At 44.2% G+C, this 25733-nt stretch overlaps 2 protein-coding genes across 2 annotated transcripts in view; one reads left to right on the forward strand and one right to left on the reverse strand.

Moving 5' to 3' along the window:
• Positions 1–570: 570 nt before the first annotated feature.
• On the reverse strand, positions 571–15039 carry ATP5PD (ATP synthase peripheral stalk subunit d). Its single transcript, XM_085890852.1, has 7 exons — positions 14974–15039; positions 14807–14866; positions 10663–10797; positions 10453–10549; positions 7945–8016; positions 928–990; positions 571–775 (listed from the first exon to the last, which is right to left on the reverse strand). The coding sequence occupies exons 3-7, from the start codon at positions 10782–10784 to the stop codon at positions 644–646; spliced, it is 486 nt and encodes a 161-aa protein (XP_085746978.1). The 5' UTR covers positions 10785–10797; positions 14807–14866; positions 14974–15039; the 3' UTR covers positions 571–643.
• A 723-nt stretch (positions 15040–15762) lies between these two features.
• LOC147021093 (BTB/POZ domain-containing protein KCTD5-like) overlaps positions 15763–25733 on the forward strand; it is a 67924-nt gene continuing 57953 nt past the window's right edge. Inside the window, exon 1 of the mRNA XM_085890853.1 lies at positions 15763–16257. Within this exon, the coding sequence (XP_085746979.1) occupies positions 15805–16257 (453 nt within the window). The 5' untranslated portion in view covers positions 15763–15804. The remainder of the gene's footprint in view (positions 16258–25733) is intronic.

Genomic DNA, 25733 nt, shown 5'->3' on the forward strand with positions numbered 1-25733 from the left:
TCAAAGGAAAGATCAATTAATGCTGAGGACTCTTATATTCTGATCCATCACGCCAAAAGTTAAAAGAAAAGACTAAGCGTCCTGAAGCTCACCTGGAGCAGGAGTAAGTCACTCAAACCCCCCGCACACTGATTTTTTTTATTTTTTTAATGCCGTGAACAAACTTTCGTACATCACGAGTGATGAAGGTTGTGGTCAGGTTTCGTCAAAATTGTGTGTGTAGTTTCAGAGAAGAGAGCAAATACCTATTTTGGGGGGGGGGGGGGGGTTAAAAAAAAAAAAACCTTCCCGTCGACCCCCTTTATGAGCGCAGATTATGAAACTAGTGGTCAAGATTCATCGAAATCATGTGTGTCATTTCGGAGAAGAGAGCAATGCGGTCAATACACCTTCGTTAGGCATCAGATATGAAGCTTGTGGCCAAGTTTCATTAAAATCATGTGTTTGGTTCAAGCGATAATGATTGAAGTGTTTACAGACTCACTGACTAACTAACTCACCGACGAACACTGCCGGATTGCATAAGCTCACCAGACTAAAGTCCAGGTGAGCTAAAAATGACAACAAAACTCAAGACATATGGGTTTTATTGAACGAGTGAGCAACTTTAAAGGTTGTCAGCAAGTGAGTGGACCTTAGGTCCTCAGAGGTTAGATATCGATTGGAAGGGCCAATATTTATTCTTCTCTTTATCCAGCCTGGTTTCTGGGAATGCTTGGTTCACATCTTCAACTGTCATCTCCTCAAAGGGAATCATGGTTTTATACTGCTGAAGCTGTGCAGGAAAAGGGGGAAGAAAAAAAAAAAAACCCAAATAAATATTAATTAACAAGAACTGCCTGCAGATGCAGCAGACACATCATTCATTTAGAAGTGAACTCTCATATTCTTGTAAATGAGACGGACACGTTTGTCAAGTTATCTTACCTGCTGCTCAAACTCGGCAATGATAGCATTTGAAGCAGCAATGTACTTCAGGGCAGAATGTTCCTGTTTGTGATGAAATGACAGTTTACTGATCACATCAAAAGCAGCTCGACATACAGAAACACACAATAACCTTTAAGCAAAGTTTCGCTCTACCTCCTCACAAAGAACAATATTCCCCTCTAAACATTGTTCCCAGCATCCAAAGCATGGATACTGTCAGTTATAACTCAACGTTGGACTCAATAAGGAAATGCTTGCGTCAGTATTTATGTAAAATGACTTTACAGGAACATGCAATAGTTTCAACGTTTAATTAAACTTATTATAAGCAATTGTATTAGACACCATGTTTTTACATGGACAGGGTTGGATGGGTCTACTTGATACCAGAGAGCCAAAAACAGGATTGAGAAAGATTTATTGTTCAATAAGAAGACATTTAATTGTCGGAGAGGCATTCACCATCATCAATACTGCACTTGCAAATCACTGATTTCCAAGCAAAATGTATCAAAACCAAGTGTGACAACTCAAGGTCAAACAACGCTCAGTACTTCTATTGCAATCCATGTGCAAACTCTGACACTTTTAGGCAGTGGGGGAGGGGGAAAAAAGACCCTCTTGCCTTTGAATAAACCAGAAAGACTGTTCATCAACTATGTAGCCATTTACAAAGGTGACCCTGACATGGGAAGATTTTATCCAAATCAGTTTATTAACTGGCAGAATACCCACCCTCTGGGTGGGTTGAGTTTGTGCATTACTTGCTGAAAGAGTATAGTCTGTGTTTTGCAAAAGATTGGAGATGTTTGAGTGGTGTGCCCTGAAAAGGTTCGAGATGGTCTAAAGGTCACGCTCCAAAAGTACTTAGGGTCGAAGGGGTTGAAAGGATCTAATCTCTCAAGCATGTAAAAATGGTCTAAAGAGGTCAAAGTGGTCTAAAGCTCCAAATGGTCAAGGATCCAAGCAGTCTAACATGTTAAAAAGGTGCAAGATGTCTAAATGGTGTTTAAAAAACATCCCTGCAACTGCAGACCAATCAGCCTTCTCCCAATCATCAGCAAGGTTATGGAATCCATCATCGCTTCAGACATCAAATCCAGAGATGCCAACTTTTGGAAATCAGAATTAGGGAGGATTTGCAACCGACACCAAATAATGTGCGCGAAGCGCACATCTCTAGCGCGGAGCGCTCGACCCTTGCGGCGGGGTCCAGGGCCCGCCTTAGGGCCCTGGAAGCTCTGGGGTTCTAGACGCTCTCTAGTGCCCTCTGAGCCCTATTTTGGAGCATTTAACATGTTAAGAATTCCCACTTTTTGAACAAAAAAAGGGGAAAATTGTGCACTTTTTAATGTTACATGTATGTTAATATTAGTAAGTTAGGGGACAATCAAAGATTAACAAAAAGCACAAAAGAAGCAATATTTTTCTTACCTTACTGGCTGGTACTACTGCTGCTTGCTTTTTCCATGGCAGCTTTGCTGAGTGACAGCTGTGTGGCTCTTTTAGCCCTTCTGATTATGTCTTTGCTGTATTCTCTCTGGTAGCAAGGCGTGCTATGAGCTAGTTTTTCAATTAAGAGAGCTTCCAGGGTTTTGACACTCAAATTGGGACGAAATTCAGTATGATTCTTCCGTACAAGACTGAGTGCCCGCTCACATGATGCGTTCGAATGAGGAATGACCAAGATTCCCTTCATCACTTTGCTCAAATTAGGATACTTCTTGGCACCAGTGCAGGGATCTGTGAGCTGTGAAATCCGATGCCACTGCTCATCCACTCTCACTGTCTCAGTAGCAATTGTAGCTATGGAGGCGTCTGCCTGGTAGTGAGCGAATTCACTCTCAAGACTGTCTATGTCACTATCACCGCCACTGAACAGACAGGGGAATTTCTTGATGAAAAACTCCACACAGTCAAACCCCACTTCTTGGTGTAGCTTAACATCCAGCACCTGAGCATGCTTGGCTAATTCATCATCTAGCAGCCAGGTTTTGAAGATGTAATTGCAGGCTTTCACATAATATGAGCGAACTGCACTGAAGAAACCTTGGATGTCTGACTCACTCAGAGTGAAGGTGGATTTCTTGAGACTCCTTTGTTCCCTTATATACAGTTTGGCATCGTTCCCAATCATGAGGTCCTCATCATTCTTCTGATGATTTCTGTCAGAGAAGGGTACATTTACCAGAGCAACCGATGACACCGATGGTTTCAAAAACCGTACGAAGATATCTTTCAGAAGACCATTCAATTCTCCGTGCAGGAGATGAATACAGGGTTCGTCTCTTTGGAGTAGAAGATTCCCCTTCTCAAAAAGCTTGTTAGCATATCGAAGGAAGAAACAATAGAGTTTTGTTTGTGGAGACAAGAACATCCTGTTGACACGTTTTTCTCTAGATTCCTGCACTGTTTGAGGAAGATGCGCTTTTAGTTGTAGAACTCGTAGTACACTTAGCCGCAGGGCGATCACACTTGCGTTTACTGCCAGCATAAGAGGTCAGACTCGTAGTACCAGATCCAATTTTACGTTTGAGGAGAGAGCTTGAGGTAGGTGCAGCCAAGGAAGAAGACCTCTGATTCGAAGGTTTTGCTGAGCTTCTATCAAGTGATTTGGCAAAAGCAGAACTTAACTTGGGTCCTTCTTTGCCTGTAGATGGGACTATCACAGTCTTTCTCGACTCTGAAGGGATCTGCTTTGTAGATGAACGTGATGAAGGGCCGGTGATGCTACCTGCTCTCAGCATTGGTTTTGGTGCTGTCCCTGCTGTCTTCTTCGCAGCAGATACTGCAGTGGTAGTGGTGAATGCTGCTCCACTAGTGCTTGATCCTGCAGTGCCAGTACTGGCAGTAGATACAGTGCCGTCCTTCTTGCTCGTTGTTCGAGTCTTGGCTACAGTTGGTTGCATTTTTCTTCGTACTTCTTCTTTGAAGAAGAGGCGAAGTGGCTCCCACTGTTCAATCAGCCTGTCTCGGCACTGACCAAGGGACAGCCACCTTGTTGCGACATGCTTCAGAATCTTGTGTGTCGGGGCATCACAGAGTTCTTGTAGTGCTTTCACTCCTTTGACGCGTTTACTACTTTTGTCCAAGTAGTAGTAAATATCGATGAGAAAGTCATCTAATTCAATGAGTAAGGCCTGAGCCGCCTTCTTGGCCGTATTGTGCATCATATGGCAAGGGCATCCCATGATGTAGCACTCTGGATTTTGTTTGTGGATATAAGCAGCGACTCCTTTGTGCTTGCCCACCATGACAGAGGCATTATCAGCACAAAAGGAAACACAATTTCCCCACGGAATTTTCCTGTCACTGAACTCATGATCAAGCAGTTTGAAAATGTTTTCTCCAGTGGAATCTTGTTTGCACGCAGGCAAACTTAGCAAACCTTGCTTCACAATCCCAGCACTGTTGTCATAGTACGAAATCAGGACAGGATATAGCTGGGCCTCACCACTGTCATTGCTACCGTCTGTAGCTAGGCTAAATGGAGCTAGTCTAGCAATATCGGCAATAGATGAAGCAGTAACATTTGACAACTCACCAATTATTGCTGAAGTTTTTGTTCTTGCACATCCATACTTTGAAGCAACTTTTGAATCTGGAAACATCTTTTGAAATAGAGGTCCAGCATGATCTGAGACTGATATGGGCAAGTTATGTTCCACAATAAATCCACTAAAGAGAAGTTCCGCTCGGGTAACATCCTCTTCCTCGCTTGTCCCTTGTTTGGTGAAATAATTCAGAAGTGTACCGGTACTCGTGCTCGAAGATTCCTTTGCAATGTCTGTGTGCCGTTTGCTTCCAACGTGCTTCCGAATATCATCGTGACCTCCGTGCTCAACTGAAATATCAACGCTGCATACTGTACAATACGCATGATGAATTCCTCTTTCAGACTTTCGAATACACGGGTATTGGAGACTGTATTCGGTCTTGTACTTCTGAGACCATTTCTTGGTCTTCGTAAGCTTCTTTTCTGCCATTTCGTAATCAACAGAGGGCTTGAAGCATCGGTAACTTCGAAGTCGATGTTCCACAGCTGCAGCGCGACTCGAAGAACTCTAGCGGCTGTTAAACACCGCACGGTGGTCGCGACCGCCGGGCTGGTACGGGGCCCAGCTGCATGCAGTGAGCGTATCGCATGCATATACACTGTGCATACATACCGCATGCACTGTATTGCACACATACCGCATGCACTAAATCTCAGTGCATGATCGCATAAGCGAGATCCAGACCCAATGTTTCGCTGCTCCTCATTTGAATTTGCAATTTTTTACGTACAATTTGGTAGCAGCGAACGTTATGGAGTTACCACATGCTATACGTAGCAGATGATGCTTTTCATTCAATTCTCATACTAGTACATTCTGATTCGTGAACAGTGCAAAAATATCAAAATTTCGGGAGGATAAGGAGAGTGATCGTAAGGGCGGGAGTTTGGGTGAATTTTCGGAAGCCTCCCGATGAAATCGGGAGGGTTGGCATCTGTGCAAATCCTTCCTCTTCTCTGATGGCTTGATTTCCGATCATCAATTTGGTTTCAGACCAAGCTACTCTACGCTGGACCTGCTGCTCCTGCTCTCCCAACAATGGATGGAGGTCCTCAATGCCAGACACGAGATCAGAGCCATCTCCCTCGACATATTGCGTGCTTTCGATACAGTCTGGCACCCTGCCCTGCTCACCAAACTCTCTTCCCATGGTATCCAAGGCAATCTCCACTCATGGATGGCAGACTTCCTCTCCTGTCGCAGCCAATGTGACCCGAAATGGAGTTCTTTCATCCCCTCTTCCTGTCCAGGCTGGAGTTCCTCAAGGTAGCGTTCTGGGCCGTTATTTTTACTGGTTTTCATCAATGATCTCTCCGGCTCTTTGAAAAATCCTCTATCTCTTTGCTGATGACTCCACCCTCTGCCGTACCACCTGTCAGCCCTCAGACCAGCAAGCAGCAGCTTCTTCGCTCTCTGTAGATCTGGATAAGATCACAAACTGGTCCAACACGTGGAACATGTCTTTCAATCCTGACAAATCTCACACTCTCACTATGTCTCTCCGAAAGGACCGTCTGGAAACCACTCTCACTACCCCCCACCCCAATCTACTCTCTCAACAGTCCTCTTGAAGAAGTCCTTTCATTCAAACTTTTGGGCCTCACTATCTACTATGATCTTTCCTGGGAAAGCCACATCTCAAAGCTGGCATCCAAAGCCAGTCACCAATTGGGAATCCTCCGTTATGCCTTGGCAAGTCCTTCCTTAGCACACCTGAGCTCCTGACCACGCACAAAGATTTCATCCGCAGCCTGATAGAGTACTGCTCTCCTCTCTGGGCTGGTGTTCCTGCCTCTCACCTTTTTGGCTTCATGCTGTGGAAACCAAGGCATTTCGGATCATTGGTATCTCCCACGATGAGGCTGAGTCTTTGGGTCTCTCACTTTTACCGCAAACAGGTTGGTGGTCTATCTATCTTCTACAGTCTCCTCTCTGACCTCGCCCCCCCCTCCCTGCTCTGTCTGCTATCTGTCCCCCCCCCCCATACTTCTGCAGGGCGCTCAAGGTCTGCCAGCAACCCCCTTCTGGTAAAACTAACAAAATTAAGTATCACTACTCACCTTCATTCTTTCATTCCTCTTTTTTCCGCCTTTGGAATAAACGCCCACACAATCTTCAATCACACTCTTCCCTCCAGGTCTTCAAAACAGCTGTTCACCACAATCTCTTATCTTCCCCTGTCCAAAACCATGATCTTTTCTACCCCCATTTATCTACACCAAACCCACCTACTTCAAATTCCCTGCTTTCCTTCCTGAAACTCCCTGTAGTGTCCATCTTGTATACCCCATGTATCCCGCTCCCTTCCACAGATCTCCTCATGTGTCTATTCCCCACTGTTTTCTGCTTCCCTCTCCTATCCCTGTTGTCTCCTGCTCCCCTTGTTAAATGTTCTGTGTGTTAGCTCTTATACGAGCTTTGACATCTATCTATAATTCCGTCTGTGTCTGTGACCGCTGTTTCTCGACAACCACTGGTCCGATCTAATTGAAACTTGCCAGCTATATTGCTGGGGACCTGAGTATGTGCCTTTTCAAGGTTTGATATTAATCGGACAAGTACTTCCCAAGTTATGGCGATTTATTTACCAAACCAATGACAGAACACGTTGCTGCGAAGGCGTGGCCGATGCTCCATTTAGTTACCAATGACAGGACACGTTGCTGCGAAGGCGTGGCCGTTGGGGAAGAGATCCTCAGCCGCATTCCCCATTATGGGTTACAACGTACGGACTTCCGGATAGTGATGACTTACTGTATTCTAATAATTTCTCGATTTCTTATGCGCATTTATAGATGAACACAATGCCCCAATCCAGTCGTCGTTTACGAGAGCGAAGGAACGGCCTGTACGTTTGTTTGAAAGTTATTTTATTTTTGGTTTGCACGTATGGCCACGCACGTACGGGCACGCAAGAGCGAAGGAACGGCCTGTGTGGTTGTTGTTTCTGGCATGCGGTTTGAATTTTTTTTTTTTTGCATTTACAGCCACGTACTAGTTGTATATAAAAAAATAATAATAAAAAAAGGTCGAAGGGGTCTAAATGCAGTCAAGGGACTTGAGGGGTGTAAAGGGTCTATAGGGGTAATAAGAGTTCTTAAAGGTGTTAAGGGTCATTAAGGGTGTCTTAGGAGTCTAAAATGGTCTTAAGGTTCTAAACGGTCTTAGGGTCTTTGGGGTGCGAAGAGGTAAATATAAAAGTATAGAGGGGTCTGGACCTCGCATGCACAGCTCCTTATATGCATACATAAAGTAAAAGAGCCATCTATAATTCAACGCAGCAAAGTATGCACTGCAAATAATCAAGTTTCACATCAAGGAATGTTTCTGAACGAGTCCTCAAACTAACTGGGGAATTTCTCTACGGCAATGATTTTATCAACAGAAATGATGCCATACATCAAATATGCACACACGCGTTAAAAAAAACAACAAACAAACAAAAAAAATAACTTACCGATTCCTTTTCCTGGGCATTAATCTTTGAGGTTTGAGTGTCTTCCGGTTGTGGAATCTTCAGCGCCATAAACTGAAAAAAAAACAAAAAAAGACTAGAGCATTCATAGAATTGTGAAACACACACAAAGGTGACATGGGCGGGGTCTGCGAGGAGCAAATTTGATTGGTCGAGATGCTATAAAATGCATTAATATCTTGTCCAAGTAATCTTGATATAAGCGCCGTTGTCTCTTTCTCTCTGCGTGTGTCCGTCTGTCTCTCTATACACGGCCACATCTTTTAAGTCGCGCGGATGTGTGGAGGAGGGGGGTAGGGTATAAATTATCCATGTAAATGTGTAACGTGTAGCGCCACCTAGTGGTGGTGGCAAGAGGGTATTACAATTTTCTGTTTTTACCTGGGCAATGCTGAGGTTAAAGCACTCTTTGCACGGGTAAATTTGTCCTCCTTCTCTTCATCCCACAAACAGAGGGGCCTGTCAAGCCTGTCAACGTGAGACATTTCTAGCAGGAAGGGACACGAGGACGAACGGGGGGCAAGGGGTGGTAAAAAAGGGGGGGTGGCGTTACAGCACTATGTATGGGTAAATGCCTTCCTTTCCTTCTCCTTCTTGCCCAAAATGGAGGGGCCTGACAAAGTGGGTAAAATAATAACCAGAGCGAGTCGGGGACATCGTGTGAGAAACTTTTCTAGCAGCAAGGGACATGCTGCCGGGTGAGATGGGTGGGAGAGGAGGTGGAAACTACAAACTCCGAACTCAGGGTGTAGACACAACTTTGTGAGGGAGGTAACATGGGCTATGTGGCCGTGGCCTCAGAGGCTGTTTTGAGTCCATAAAGTGATGCCAAAGTGACCAATATAGCAAATTTTGGAAACAGGACGACTAATTGGTCCGTCAGCAAAGCGACGGGTAGGCTCTGCTAGTGCTAAATGAAGGTTTTTGAAAGTGCTAAAAAGGCGATTTGTTCTTTACAGTGTTTTTAAAGGTCGTAGAGAGAGGAAAAAATTCCGCAAGTTTACCACCATTGAAGTCTTTTACACCACCATAATCGAACACGTTGCATTAAATCTTCGTGCCCGTTTGTGTCCTTTAGGCCGTCGTTAAAAACGAAGTTTCCTGTTTGGAATGCTTTTCACTTATGTTTGACTGCCAGGCAGGAAGACAGAGTAAAAAAATAAAATAAAAAAATCATCACTCCTCTCTGCACATACGCGATCGGGACGAATTCAGAGCAAAAGTACAGCAAAACTACAGGTTTGTTTTCCAATTGATGTTCAAACTAGGACACTCGGTAGAGTGCATACCTCCGCTAGGCTGATTAGTTTATGCTTTGTATCCCACTGAAAGGCCGGATCTGGATTCGGACCTGAACTGAAATTTAATCGGCTTGTTCTCGTCCCCTAACCAACTGATCCACCAAGTTTCGTCCAAATGCGTCCACAACTATTTGAGAAATCCTGCTATATACCGTTTCAGCCCTGTCATCAATGGTGAAAAAAAATCACTAAGAAATTTTCAGATCCACATCTGGATTTGGATCTTCACCAAAATCGAATCAATTCTTCCTTCTTACACACCCAACCTGCCCACCTAGTTTTGTCTGAATCCGTCCACAACTTTTTGAGACATCCTGCTATATGTCGTTTTTGGCTCTATCTCAATGGTGGAAAAAAAAAAAATCCAGATCCGCATCCGGATCTTCACCAAAATCTAATCATTTCGTCCTTGTTACATACCCAAGCTCTGCACCAAATCCGTCCACAACTTTTTGAGATATTTTGTTCACAGACAGACAGACAGAGGTGAAAACATAATCTCCATCCACTTTCGACGGTGGAGGTAAATATAAACAAACATTCAATCGAAATCAAGTTGTTCCTCGATCATAAACAGATGTTTGTAGAGACAGACAGACAGACAGACAGTCAAAGTGAACCAATTTGTTTAACCCTGCTTTTCGCTTCTCCCGAGTGGGGTAATCAACCTCAGCAGCACGATGAAAGCCAATAGGTAGTGACAAGCCCGCATCTAATATTGAGCCCACTTCTCCAACATGATCGTCTTTTTATTTATTCACTGGCAGATCTACCTCTTAATGATGGGTCTTGGGATTTTATCTGTTGGGAGAGCTGGATGACGATGACAACTGTGTGAGGGAATGGTGCAGGATATGGCCCCTATCCGAATGCCATGATGTTATCCAGCATGGCGAACGCTTTGGGGAAAAGTCTGCTTTCGAATGGGCCGAACGGAATGAAAGGAGAGTCGAGTTGCGAGTTCATTTAGATGCCATAATCAGCACTAAGATTGTTATTTATTGCTATGGAATTTGGTGACGATGCTCGAAGTGGTAAGAGAGGAGATAGGAAATGAAAAGAGGCACAGACAGACTGACTGACTGACTGACACAGTCCTTTATTGTTACTTAGTTACTTATTGTTTTATTATTATACTTTATTATTATTATACTTATTACTTTATTGTTACTTTATAGTCCTTACTCACCTTCTTTTCAAAGTCATTCACCATAGCGGTCTGAGGAACATGTTTGCGATAGTAGGCCCAATCGATGGTTGGAGTCTTCTCAGGCAAGGCAGCTAGCCTGCAAAAGGAGGCACAAGCAACAGCTGCAAAGTAATTGAAGCCTCTGAGAACTATCAAGTAATGAGTGGCAACACACATTCTGGGAAGCAATTAATGATAACAATTCCGCACTTTGCAGAGATGTCATCACTCTGCTTCTTGAGTGCGTTGAACATGAGTCTCTGGTTTTGTGGCACTCGGTCAGAAAAAGCGATCCAGTCAATGGAGCGCAGAGCAAGCCTCTTCGCAGCCATTGTTATGCCCCACCTGACACCAAAAGCAAACAATGGAAATATACAACAATGCAGATGTCCAAGATGCCCAACGTGACCAATTATTACCATTTGCAACTATTCCATAAACCTGCCTTGCGTACCGTCGACAATCAAACTTGATACACAAATCCACAAACTCTCGTACACTCAATCACAAACGTTTATGGAATCCCATTTGTTAAAAATAAATAAATGCACTTGACTACAAATACTTCCAAGTCAGTTCAACATTAATCTGCAATTTCAAGCTTCTGTGCAAACAATCTGAAACTTTACATATACTTGCACGCAAAGTTGAACATTATTTAACAACAGGCCACATTTATTGGTAACCTCCTTTCCGAAAGCGTTCCATTATGTTGCTTGGCCTTCATATCGGAAGAAGGATGTTCACGTGAAAACATGTGAAGTATCTGGTCAATTTGTTTATAGTGCTGAAGATGCTGCCCAGACAACAACCACACTCTGAGATAGCAAGGAGTGCTACCTGGTGTTAAGGAACCCCCAAGAATACCATAAATATCATCACTCTGCGTCTTCAGTGCGTTGAAGATGCACAGTGATGATATTGCGCACCCCACTGTTAAAAAACAAAAACCCAAACATTTGCTACTTGCAGTCCAGGCAGGAGTTTGTAACTTGTTCATGGTTCCGATGATAGGTCGCCTACTCTTCGCGAAGGACATCGAAAGATCTGCAATGTCCGACGAATGCTGGCAGACAGGACACCGAGTTTAACGTCCATCCGAGGGATGGCACACACATCGGCAAATCACCCTGCATGTGAATCACCCTAGCTGGGTCGGGATTCAAACCCAGGAGAGACAGGAGGACAGCTCCAAGCTGTCCTGCCAGTAATATTTGTTCAGTGAACATGTGACAATACAGCATTACTTTCACGACCTGTCTAATCTGCGACGGAGTGGCAGTCGCTCCAGGATTAGTTCAAGCCTCAAAATGTTTCTCAACCTGTTACGAATACCCCGACAAGCCTCCATTATTTTTATTATCATGAGATAACAATAACAGTAATGAGGTTAACAACAACAAAAAATTTAACTTGTTTTGCATAGTTTTTTGTTCTTTCTCGAACGTGGCAAATCAAAGCATAAATACCTCCACCACTGAAGGTGGACGGATGTTTTCACCCCGTCCGTCTGTGAACAGGACATCTCGAGAAGTTATGGACGGATTCGGACGAAACTTGGTGGGCAGGTTGGGTGTGTGACAAGGATGAATCCATGGATGTGATAAAAAAAACTTTTTTTTAAGGGATTCTGCACCATTGAGAGATGTGGCCAAAAAACGATATTTCAAAACGTTGCGGAAGAGTTGGTTGGGTGACAAGAAGCCGATTCGATTTTGGCTCAGATCCGGATTCAGATCAGTTGGGATATAAAAAGTGTGGTAAATCAGCCTGGCGGAGGTAAGCGCTCAATGGAGTGCCGTTATTGGTTTGCGGGCGCCAGCAGTGACCACTATTTTCGTTGTGTCTGTGTGTCTGTCTGTCTGTCTGTCTGTCTGTTTGTGACTCTCTCCAGAGCATAGCTCCATGACGTTTGATGCGATCTTGATGAAACTTGGACACAAGCTAGATATCATGGTCTGGTTGTGTCTTTTTGTATGAGGGGAGCCACACCCACTTGAACTTTTTATTTTTATTTTTTCTCGCAATTTCATTTCCTAGAAGCTGTGCGTAATGTCCAACATATAAAAAAAATCCGATTTGATTTGGTCAATTTTGACAGAAGAGATAGGTTTTTAGCCGCGTCTCGCGTTGCGAATGTGGCTCAAAGAGAGCTCGGCGTTGTTGTTGTTGTTCTTCTTCTTGTGAAGACAAAACCTTTTGGGCTCGGCTCTTTGATATACAGGATCCGGATCTCCTGAAATACTAAACACCTGTACACATCCTCGCATTGACGGTTCCTTTTGAGAGCATCTATCATGTACTTTAAAAGGTTTCGAAAAGTTCACGTTACTATTAAAAGATTATTCCATTTAATGTGTTGTAATTTCGTAAATACACGATTTTCTTGTCATGAACGACGATCGTCCATGACTGGTCTCGCTATTGGCTCCGTCAAGGCACGTGACGAAATATCGGAAGTTGTTGTTTTTTTCTTTTTTCTTCTTCTTCTTGTTCTTCTTCTTCTGAAGACAAAACCTTTAGGACGCGGCTCTTGGACACATTTGTCCTTGTTACGGTAGGGCTTCCTCAAAAGGTTCCACTAACTCAATTGTACCTATCGTGGCATTGTTCAATAATGCCCGCGAACTATCGTCGCCTCCCGGCTTGTAGTTTCACATCACTTCGAAGATCACCCTTTTCCGCACACCCGCTCTAAAAATTAAAATTCATCGACATTTCAGTATTTCATGATACAGACAGCAAGACGCCAGCACGTCATTGAATGAAAGCCCCGTGAAGAAAGGCAAGTACATTGTGATCCGAGACGCAATAACGTGTCAAAACACCCAGTTTTGTGAAATGTTGATGCCTTCCACCATGACCAGTGGATGTTTGAACAACAGTCAAGGTGATGGTGGTTGTGTGACAGCTATCATTTCTTGAAGCGAGTGTGTGTCGCTGATGCAGTGCCCCTCTACCAGTACACACACTGGAACTGGTACTCATTTTGCCGACCTCGGAAGGACGACAGGCTGAGTCAACCCCCCTGGTGTATTAATTCAGCGGCCGACGGGGCTTGAACTCAGGACCCTAGGATCCCAAGCCGTCACCCTAACCACTGAGCCAACACCAGGTTCACAGTCAAGGTAACAAAGCACATCAATGAACCATGTACCATACATAGTCCATACATCACGAGAAGAAAGTCAAATGGAAATAGAAAAATCATAAACTGGAAGAACCATCCTCCATCCTCCATCCTTAAACTTCCTCCTCCTTTTGTTGACAAGGTATGAGGGAGGACGGGGAAGAGGGGAGGGAGTCTCTCATCTCCTCTTTCCCTTGCTTGTGTCCAACTGTGGCCGCACACTACCTTATCATCAATTCGTTGAATTTTTTAGATCCTCGTGGAGGATCTCTAAGTCTTACTCACGTTGTTGTTCTTCATCTTCTTCTTGTGGACTTTTTTGTTTCACAGCCTACAGTTTTCATCGAAACTTCCTGAAACTTGGCGTATACATGTAAAAAACACTCTGCGCACACAGTAACCATCTCCGATTTAGAAAATTCTTCCGAGAAAAAAAAAAAGTTATGACGTCAAAATATCTCCGCTAATGGAAATCGCCAAAAAATTTATCTCCGAAACTCGGCAAGCTTTTTGAATTCTGTTTGCGGGAATCGAACAGGGCATTAGCAGAGATGAATTACCGCACATATGATACATCACTATGACGTCATATCAATTTTTATGACGTCATTCCTATTTTTTGACATTTTTTGTTTCACAACCCAGAGTTTTCATCGGATCTTCGTGAAACTTGCCATGCATATGCAGAAAGCCCACGCGCAGGCAGTAACCATCTCCGATTTTGGAAATTCTTCCTAGAAAAAAAAGTTGACGTCATAATATCGCCGCTAATGGAAATCGCCTATTCCATTATCTCCGAAACTAGGCAAGCTGTTTAAATTTTGTTTGCGGGAATCAAGCCGGGCATTAGCACAGATAATTTATCGCAAACCTGATACATCACAATGACGTCATATTCGTTTTTATGACGTCATCATTAAGAGGACGAGGATCTTAGCTCATTTGAGGCTTGTATAAATCCTGACGGCTCACTCTTCCATAAGCACAGACGTCCCACGAACCGTCCCCTACCAAAGAATCTTCTATTTTAATGTTTAAGCCACTTTTTTTGTGAATCAGCATTGCTGAAGTTAAATCAGAGCTGTACAATCCCACAGCCGGACTCGAACCATCCTTGACAGCAGCAACACAGCAGGACTATCAAGCAGAAAGGATCAAACTGTGCGGCCATAAAGCAAAGCAATGAGCAAGTCGAACGCTGAATGTACAGAACCTTGGGCCTACCTTCACCAAAGGTCACCACGCTCGGACTTGCAGTTGCAAAATGGAGCAAACGATGAGTTTCTGTAACCAAGAAGCGTTAAAACATCAGTCAGGGAGAAATTTGAAATCATGACAAATTACGACATATTAAAAGGAATGATCATTGACAGAACAAGTAAAACACCGACCTCTGAAGTAAAAAAAAAAAAAGACACCGTCAAAAGACCTCTGACACGATAACCGGAAATAGAATTTACCAAAACCTTATTTCCTCAGATTCAACTCCCGTTTCTCATGGTAAAAACAGCGTTACGTGAACAAAATGAATTATAAACAAATCGAACGCTGAAAAATCGGAATACATTAACATCAACGGAAAATTTGTCCCGTTGCTGTTGCTCACAACTCCGTCATGGCTGCCAAATGCCGCACAAAGACGTAAACGCAGATATATAAATGAAGACGTAAACGATGCGGGCTCAGTTTAAGCGTGGTGGCTTTTTCTGAGCGAGACCACGTAAAAACCTGTTAAAAACCCAAATAATTTGCTTGATTAATAATTATTATGATTCGTGCAGATTTGAAACCCGATAAAATAAGCGATTTTATGCTTCATCGACATCTTGAAAATGATCCTTATGCGTAGGTCTTTATTACGTCAAGTTTTTCTTTGTCTGACACTGATATTACAGCCGTAATTCGTTCGATTTGTAAACGAAGCGGTGACGGAGCAGTGCTTTCCTGGAGCGGTGACGTCACAATGAATAATTACCTGGTGTTGATAAATACACAAAGGTTGATAAAAAAAAAATTCCTTTCAAAATGTCGGGGGTGATTTAATATGCCAAAACGATTGAATTGATTCAATGTAATTGATTTTTTTTTGATTGAATATGGTGTTGAATGAATGAATGAATGAATGAATGAATGAATGAATGATACATTTTTGAGTAATCAATAAAAGGTTGAGGTGACGTTTCCGCTTCCGGTATTTAAGTGCCGGTCGGGGCAGTTGCACCATGGCGGAGGTAGAGGGAGAAGCGGAGACGAGGAAGGAGAACAAAACGGAAATTGATGAAGACGTTACGGGATGTCCGAGTCGGACTGCGACGGAGGCTGAGGCACGGAGCGGTACGGAGACTCAGCGAGGGAAAGGGAGGCACGAAAATGTGGCGACGACGGTGACAACATTAGCTGAGAGAGAGTCGTGCAGGGGCACCGACACCTGGACACGGGGAGATGCGCCGGATACCTCACGCGGTTCGGGTTCGGGTGTTGATCCCGATCGAGATGAGAGGAGGCCAAACGCAGACGCTCGGGCACGTGTGTCGGACTCGCGGTCCGAGTCCAAGTGGTTACGGCTGAATGTGGGCGGCACGGAGTTCCTGACCACGCGACACACTCTGGGACGAGAGCCCGGCTCGGTGCTGTGTGCGCTGGGACGCCAGGACGCGACCCACGGCTTCTGCCAGGCAGGTGGAGTGGAGTCTCAGTGAAGTTGATATGGTGGTGGTGGTGGTGGTGGTGGTGGTGGTGGTGGTGGTGGTGGTGGTGGTGGTGTAACTGAATGCTCGTCTCTTGCTACGTTTCCATGGTCTATTGCCTATACACCGCCCAAGTCTCTCGTTGCGTTTCCGTGGTCTATTGCCTATATACTGCCCAAATCTCTTGCTGCATTTCTGTGGTCTGTTGCCTATACACCGCCCAAGTCTCTCACTGCGTTTCCGTGGTCTATTGCCTATACACCACCCAAGTCTCTCGCTGCGTTTCCGTGGTCTATTGCCTATATACTGCCCAAATCTCTTGCTGCATTTCCGTGGTCTGTTGCCTATACACCGCCCATGTCTCTCGCTGCGTTTCTGTGGTCTATTGCCTATACACCGCCCAAGTCTCTCGCTGCGTTTCCGTGGTCTATTGCCTATATACTGCCCAAATCTCTTGCTACGTTTCCATGGTCTATTGCCTATACACCGCCCAAGTCTCTCGCTGCGTTTCCGTGGTCTATTGCCTATATACTGCCCAAATCTCTTGCTGCATTTCTGTGGTCTGTTGCCTATACACCGCCCAAGTCTCTCGCTGCGTTTCCGTGGTCTATTGCCTATATACTGCCCAAATCTCTTGCTGCGTTTCCGTGGTCTATGGCCTATACACCGCCCAAATCTCTCGCTGCGTTTCCGTGGTCTATTGCCTATACACCGCCCAAGTCTCGCTGCGTTTCCGTGGTCTATTGCCCATACACCGCCCAAGTCTCGCTGCGTTTCCGTGGTCTATGGCCTATACACCGCCCAAATCTCTCGCTGCGTTTCCGTGGTCTATTGCCTATACACCGCCCAAGTCTCGCTGCGTTTCCGTGGTCTATTGCCTATATACTGCCCAAATCTCTTGCTGCGTTTCCGTGGTCTATTGCCTATATACTGCCCAAATCTCTTGCTGCGTTTCCGTGGTCTATTGCCTATATACTGCCCAAATCTCTTGCTGCGTTTCCGTGGTCTATTGCCTATACACCGCCCAAGTCTCGCTGCGTTTCCGTGGTCTATTGCCCATACACCGCCCAAGTCTCGCTGCGTTTCCGTGGTCTATGGCCTATACACCGCCCAAATCTCTCGCTGCGTTTCCGTGGTCTATTGCCTATACACCGCCCAAGTCTCGCTGCGTTTCCGTGGTCTATTGCCTATACACCGCCCAAGTCTCGCTGCGTTTCCGTGGTCTATTGCCTATATACTGCCCAAGTCTCTTGCTGCGTTTCCGTGGTCTATTGCCTATATACTGCCCAAATCTCTTGCTGCGTTTCCGTGGTCTATTGCCTATATACTGCCCAAATCTCTTGCTGCGTTTCCGTGGTCTGTTGCCTATATACTGCCCAAGTCTCTTGCTGCGTTTCCGTGGTCTATTGCCTATATACTGCCCAAGTCTCTTGCTGCGTTTCCGTGGTCTATTGCCTATATACTGCCCAAGTCTCTTGCTGCGTTTCCGTGGTCTATTGCCTATATACTGCCCAAATCTCTTGCTGCGTTTCCGTGGTCTATTGCCTATATACTGCCCAAGTCTCTTGCTGCGTTTCCGTGGTCTATTGCCTATATACTGCCCAAGTCTCTTGCTGCGTTTCCGTGGTCTATTGCCTATATACTGCCCAAATCTCTTGCTGCGTTTCCGTGGTCTATTGCCTATATACTGCCCAAGTCTCTTGCTGCGTTTCCGTGGTCTATTGCCTATATACTGCCCAAATCTCTTGCTCCATTTCTGTGGTCTGTTGCCTATATACTGCCCAAGTCTCTCGCTGCGTCTCCGTGGTCTATGGCCTATACACCGCCCAAATCTCTCGCTGCGTTTCCGTGGTCTATTGCCTATATACTGCCCAAATCTCTTGCTGCATTTCCGTGGTCTGTTGCCTATACACCGCCCAAGTCTCTCGCTGCATTTCCGTGGTCTATTGCCTATACACCGCCCAAGTCTCTCGCTGCGTTTCCGTGGTCTATTGCCTATATACTGCCCAAATCTCTTGCTACGTTTCCATGGTCTATTGCCTATACACCGCCCAAATCTCTTGCTGCGTTTCCGTGGTCTATTGCCTATATACTGCCCAAATCTCTTGCTCCATTTCTGTGGTCTGTTGCCTATACACTGCCCAAGTCTCTCGCTGCGTCTCCGTGGTCTATGGCCTATACACCGCCCAAATCTCTCGCTGCGTTTCCGTGGTCTATTGCCTATACACCGCCCAAGTCTCTTGCTACGTTTCCCCATGCAATTCGTTCTGATTACCTTCGCAAACTTTGTTGCGAAGGTTATGTTTTGATCGCTGTGTATTTATTTATTTATTTGTGAATAAGTTTGTTTGTTTGTTATTCGCATAACTCCAAAAGTATTTAACTGAATCGCAGCAAATTTGGTGCGATGATTGGTTATTATCCGAGGACCATTTGTTTAGATTTTGGGAGCGATCGGGTCAAAGGTCAAGTTCAAGGTCATGAAAAGGTCAAAATCGTCTTTTTACCATAGCGCGGTCAATTTGTATCCAATTTTCATGCAACTAATGCCAAAATGTTCAGAATTTAATGCCCCATCTTGTGATATGTGACATGACACAATGACCTAATAACCCTTATTAGCGGTTGGGAGTCAAAGGTCAGGGGGGGGGGGTCACGACATTGCAAAATGTGCGGTTTTAGTCATAACACAGTCAATTCTTATCCGATTTGCATGAAACCAACTCCAAAATGTTGACTGTTCTGTTCCCCACACTCTAATACCAATTACAAAATTAAGAGTACAAAGGTCAAGGTCGAGGTCATGAAAAGGTCAAAATCATCATTTTGCCATAGTGCAGTCGATTTTTATCCAATTTGCATGCAACCAATGCCAAAATGTTGTGATTCAATGCCCAATCTTGTGATATACGATATGACACAATGACGTCATTACCTTTGTTAGCGGTTTGGGTCAAAGGTCAGGGGGGTCAATGACCTTTATTATCATAACGCGGTCAATTCTTATACAATTTGCATGTAAGTAGATTCAAAATGTTTAGAATTCAATTCCCTATCCTGTGATGTGTAATATTTGATTTCTTATAATGTGACCAGTTGTCATCAGATTGACTTGACACCGACACCCAAAAAGGTCAGGGAGTTCATACAGAAATTGTCCAATGTACGTGAATCAGTGTCAAACAGCAGGAAATTAAATGTTTTTAAGCCATCATAACACATATGAGATGGCAGATGTGGTATGGGATTAAATACCCTCACAATCAACGGTTTGTGGGGGGGTTGGAGGGGGGGAGGCAAAATGTAGCGTTGGCGAAGGTATGCGCTCTACTGAGTGCCCGTTCTAGTTTGTCTATATCTCGCCCACATGTTATCTTGTCGTCGACTTGCACGTGGAAACGGAGCCTGATGCTAAGACGAAAGGCACGATCAGTATTTCATTTGAATCATGTAAGGTCCATACCCTGTTATTACTTTACTTTGAAAAGTATTTCAGCTTGCTTTGGTAGTGACATCTCTATCGAGGCATACATTGATTTGCCTGAAGGGTAACGAAAGCAGGTTGAGATGGTTAACGGGGAGTACAAGGTAGAGGAATTGGTGAGTGGTTCTTGGGGTTGGGGGCTCAGAATTTGCCAAGAAATTTTGTTTGAGGTGATGAAAAGTTTTATTTATTATATTTACTCCTTTGTAGTCGATGGCTGCTTGTTTGCATCATTTCTCTGGCGGTGTGGCTTCGCTGCTGATGCGATGCTAACTTATTTCGTACTTGATGCCCCCCTGTTACAAACACTCATTTCATACTCGATGCCCCCCTGTTACAAACACTCATTTCATACTCGATGCCCCCCTGTTACAAACACTCATTTCATACTCTATGCCCCCCTGTTACCAACACTCATTTCCTACTCGATGCCCCTCTGTTACCAACACTCATTTCGTACTTGATGCCCCCCTGTTACCAACACTCATTTTGCCAACCTTGGAAGGGTGGCAGGCTGAGTCAACCCACCTGTTGTTAATTCAATGGTTTTAACAGGAGCTTGAACTCAAGACCCTAAGATCTTGAGCCTGCCCCACCAACCGTCAAGTCAACTCCAGGCTTCAAATTTTCTTGATTACTGGGAATCCTCAAAGCTGCCACGGAGGGGCAAATGTGTAATAAGTCTGAGAGACTACTCTCCACACCATTCCATCCTGCTCCTCCGGAGGTTTTAATTTTTTTTAATTCAAATCGAAACACATGGACCGCAGCGTAGAACACAATCCATTGACGTGGTTTCAAGCGAATGCAACGAGCAGAGGGTCTGAGTTTGACTGCCGTCGAGTGAATTGTGCAATGTTGCGACTTTAAAAAGCAACGGAGTGGAAAGTTAGCAAAATGCGAGAGTAAGGTTACGGAGAGTAGTTAAAAAGTAAACATGGGGAGGGATGGAGGATGCCATGGTGTGCTTCCCAGGAAGGAAGGAAGGAAGAGTGGGATTGAACAGACTAAGGAAGGTGGTGCCATGAGCCAGAGAAAAGGATGAAAGGGTTGTAGTTGAGCAATGAGCTTTAATTTTGGGAGTTTCACAATCTGAGGTGGAGCAAAACAAACAAACAAGCCAGCTCTTATGGGAGATGTGCTTGTGCTTCTTCATGAGATGTCATTGATGTTGAGAGCTTTGGATTCCACAGCATCCGGGAGAGACAGGTGTGAATGTGAAGTGAAGGCACCGGACTGACCAAAAGGGTGAGCAGGAATATGTTGAGCTCTGGACGAAGGCATTGTATGCTGTGACTAGTTCGTCCGTCTCATTTTACGTTGAGTGAACCTTGAGGTTTCCGACGTGTTTGACGTGTATGCCTGAAGGATATTTACCTGATGACAGAATACTCCTAGGTAGATCGAATGTGATGCGCACGTTTATCACATGGGTTTATGAACATTGAATGTGATTCATGAATACCTTGCCGTACTCGAACCCCCAAAAACGACTCTGACATGGTTATCGGATCAAGTATGCTGTTGCTGTTGCGCTGAACACGCACAAGTAATCGTGACCCCTGCGTTTCCCCATTTTAAACAATGGCAAAAGGTGCCTCGAGCATACCATCCCATCGTTGCCTTCTCACCCACCCAACCAGCTGGTGGGGGAGCGTTCGGTTAATCCCTCCCGATGAACCCGGAGGTCCGGAGTGAAGATTTCTGCATCCCGAAGCATTTCCAGATCGGCGTACGAGACTCTCATTGATTTGATCTGAACGTCACACTTTGAAGCAACGATTGGTGTCTGTGCCTCGCTCTGTGTCTGTCTTTGTTCCTCCTTTCCTGTTTGTGTGTATACTTTTATTTATTTATTTGCTTCTTCCTTTAGTCCTTATCTGTCGGTGTTAGCCACACGCTCTCTGTTGTTCTGTCGTCCTTCCTTCCCATGAGTCCTGACCTCTTGTAGATAAGCAAACAAACCAAATTGACGATTCAAACAAAGGAAAGACGTGTTTCTGGAGAGGCAACATCCTCCATGCTCTTGGTGGAAATGCTCCATCAAAAATATCAGTTTTGTTACTAAATATTTGTAATAAAACAAACTGCTCTGAATACAATTATTATTATTATTATTATTATTATTATTATTATTATTATTATTACTTGTATGCAGAGTCTCACCTCGTGGAAGGGTGGGAACACAGAATGGACCAGGATGTAACTGAACTAAAATAACAGTACAAAGAGAGAGGGGAAGGGGTAGAAACACCAACAACAGGGGAGAGGGGAAAAAGAGGGAGATTTGGAGGATTGAGGGACATAGGGAAGAATGAGAGCAAGGGGTGACACAGGGACGTGAACAAGATGGACAAAGCCCACAAATGCACAATCACAGAAGTTGATGGAAAAACTGGAAAGAGGTGGGCTTGAGGGTTAATGGGAGCAGAAAAGATGATTGTTGTGGATGGGGGATGACCTGAGATGGTGGTGCACAGCTGTCTTGAAGCCCTGGATAGAAGAATTGCATTGAACAGACTGAGGAAGTTGGTTCTACAGGTGGGTGGGGGGGGGGGGAGAGGAATTTGGAGTTTCAACAGAAGGGGGTTACACAAATTCTGTCTGTCTTGACCTGTGGGGAGGGGAGGTGTATTTGGTTTGCCTTTAGAAGGAAGATGTGTGGTTTGTCCAAGAGCGATCCTGGCTGATGGTGAGGCCTAAGAGTTTAAGTGACTGAACTTCTTCAAGAGGATTGTTCAGGAAGTCGATGGGAGGGCTTGCCAAATGGTCCTTTGTGAGAGAGGGAGATTTGTCAGGATTGAGCGACATATTCCAAGTGTTTGACCAGCTTGTGATTCTGTCAGTCTGCAGAGAAGGAAGAGGCCTTGGGCACTCTGGCCTTGACAGAGAGATAAATGAGAAGATCCCTTTGAGAGCCACGTGTTGACTTCTTCGGCTGTGGGTCCTGGTAATGAAATGGCTTCCAAGTCTGTTTTGGTGACCCATGTAGCTTGAGTGATGACCTAAAATCGGGCCTATCTCGTCAATTTCCACCCGTGGAATCTGAATCTGCTTGTTGCCATTAAATTCTTGCACTTTGTGGGGCTTGACATTAACTTCTTTTTTTTCCAGCCTGCCCAAGGAGCAGGTGGATTGTAGATTTTACCTGTCACGTCAACCATTGCACCTGTCCAACTATTTGTGGCATGTAATTTAATCATCAGACCTCAGACGTAGCCCCGCCGGGCCAACCTAATTAGATCTTCTCGCACGTCCAAGTGAATTGTGAAAATTAACATTCGATAAATAACAATATATACAGTGCTTCCTGCGTCGTGTTTTTCAGACTTTAACACACAAAGTAACTCAGAAAGAAACAAAAAAAACTTTCAAAAAATAAACTCCAAACAAAAACAATCAGTGACATGCTGAAAAATAGTAATTGTCCCGATGCCCAAAACGAATCCTCCATCTTTGGGAACGTTAAGACCAATATCACTTCCAGATAATTTTGCTCAGACCACCGAATCGTTCATTCCAAGATGGATTCTACATCATGTTTCTCCGAAATGTGATCCGTTCCAGTTTGGGAACTGTAAGTTGCTTTCCACTTCACACTGCCTCAACATGTTGCATCCTATATGCATTAATCGTGTTCCCCCCTGACATTTTAACGGACTTCACAAAAGCTTTTGATCGAATCAATCGCACGATTGTGATCGCAAAGTTCATTGACCTGCAGTTTTTCCTTGGATCTGCGATTTCTCATTCTCCCGTCAGCGGTGCGTCTGCTACCTGGTCACTCACTCAGATTGGTCATCGCTCAATGCAGCAGTTCCTCAAGCAGCGTGCTTGGGACCCATCATTTATTTAATTTTAGCGATTATCAATGATTCACTCCCATCTGATGAACTGTGTACATTTGAATACCCTGGTTTATGGCATTGCGATCCAAATATCCAACTTGCCAACACGTCTCGTCTCGCTATTCACTTCGTCGTCTGCAAGAATGCAGAATTATTGTGCTCGCTGAAATGACTGTTCGTCGTGTGTGTGGTTTTTATTTTTTTATTTTATAGTTTAACTCTGTTACCTTGTTATTATTTCTAACATATTTCTTGCAAATGATCCATTTCTTCCTGTCACCGAAGGTGGAAGGATGTTGTTTTCACGTCTGTTTTGTCTGTGTGGTATATCTCAAAAGTTGTGGACTGATTTGGACGAAACTTGGTGGACAGGTTGTGTGTGTGGCGAGGAAGAATTGATCCAATTTTGGTGAAGATCCGGAACTGGATACGAGGATTGTTTAATATTTAAAGTGATTCTTCATCGTTGAGAGAGAAGGCCAAAAACGACACGTAGCACGAGATGTTCTCGTGGATCAGGCATTGTGTGGCGGAGGTATGCGCTCAACAGAGTGCCATTCTATTTGATAATTTAATCCACATGAAATTTGACGTGCTGCTGCAATATGTGGAACTTTATAAACCATTTTATTATTATCATCATTGTTATTATTATTATTATTATTATTATAATACATGAAGACTGTTCTTTTGACCTCCCAGTGAGTGATTTATTCCTTTGGCTGCATTCTCAGAACATAATCGGAATGTAGCATAATGGAGGGAAAGTATGTATGTTGTATGCTTGCTTCATCTACTCCTCCGAGATGATTTGATGTTGGAAGCTGAAACTTTCAGTGATTAATGAGGGAACCCTGAAGTTGTGCATGTCAAAGTTTTTTTTATTTGATTCCATCAAGTTTTGAAAAAAACTTTTTGCCCATCTTGGCATTTTCTTCCTTTGGAGGGTTCGTTGTTGGTGGTTGGGAGGTGGGGAAGAGGGTTTAATTTGAATTATCCGAGCTATATACACCACTGGTCAAAAGTTTTAGAACACCCCCATTTTCCCAGTTTTTACTGAAATTTAAGCAGTTCAAGTCCAGTGAATAACCTGAAATGGTAATAAGCCAAGCGATAAAATGCCAGAGGTTAAAAAAACAAAAGTTTAGGTCACCAAAAACTGAAAAATAATGTAAATTTCACTTGTTAAAAAGGCCCCTTTTCAGGGAACAAGTAATGGGTTAGCAACTGCAGCTGTTCTGCAGCAATGGAAGTAAATTAAGCCTTGAAAGTTGACGCAAACAATTCCTACAGGTGTCCCAACTTTTGTTGATTAGTTACAAACCCTCTGTCTGTATAAAAGCAGCGTTGGAACAGACTGTATTGCTGCATCATCTGAAGCATTATTTGGACAATATTGCACTGCAGGAAGTGGTATATTGCTATCAACATGGTGAGAAAAGGACAATTAACAAAGAAAGACAGGCAGACCATTATAACCCTTAAAAGTGAAGGTCTTTCCTTCAGAGAAATTTCAAACGAAGCCAAGGTGTCAGTACAGTTTCCTGCACCATCAAAAGGAACTTGGAAACTGGAGGAAACTCTGACAGGAAGAGGTCTGGCAGACCCAAAGCCACAACACAATCAGAAGACAAGTTTCTGAGAGTCAACAGCTTGCGTGATAGGCGGCTCACAGGATAGCAGCTTCAAGCACAGCTTAACACTGGTCGAAGTAAGGAATCTCAGTTTCAACTGTGAAGAGAAGAGTTCGAGCTGCAGGTTTGACGGATCGAGTGAGAGTAAGAAAGCCATTGCTAAGATGGCAAAATAAGAAAAAGAGGCTTGCCTGGGCCATGAAGCACCGCCAGTGGACTACTGAAAACTGGAAGAAGGTCTTAAGGACCAATGAATCAAAATTTGAAATCTTCGGTTCATCACGCAGGGTTTTTGTACGCCGTCGAGTAGGTAAAAGGATGGTTCCTCAGTGTGTGACACCAACTGTCAAACATGTAGGAGGAAGTGTCATTATCTGGGGCTCTTTTGCTGGATCCAGAGTCGGCAACTTTCACAAAGTGACTGGCACCAAAAGGGCTACCGCAGCATTTTGCAGCGTCATGTAATATCCTCTGGTCTACGAAGCCTAGTTGGTCAGG

This window comes from Eptatretus burgeri, chromosome 8 (genome assembly GCF_056783735.1).
Source record: "Eptatretus burgeri isolate ZD-2024b chromosome 8, Ebu_testis_v1, whole genome shotgun sequence".
Classification (NCBI taxonomy): Eukaryota; Metazoa; Chordata; class Myxini; order Myxiniformes; family Myxinidae; genus Eptatretus; species Eptatretus burgeri.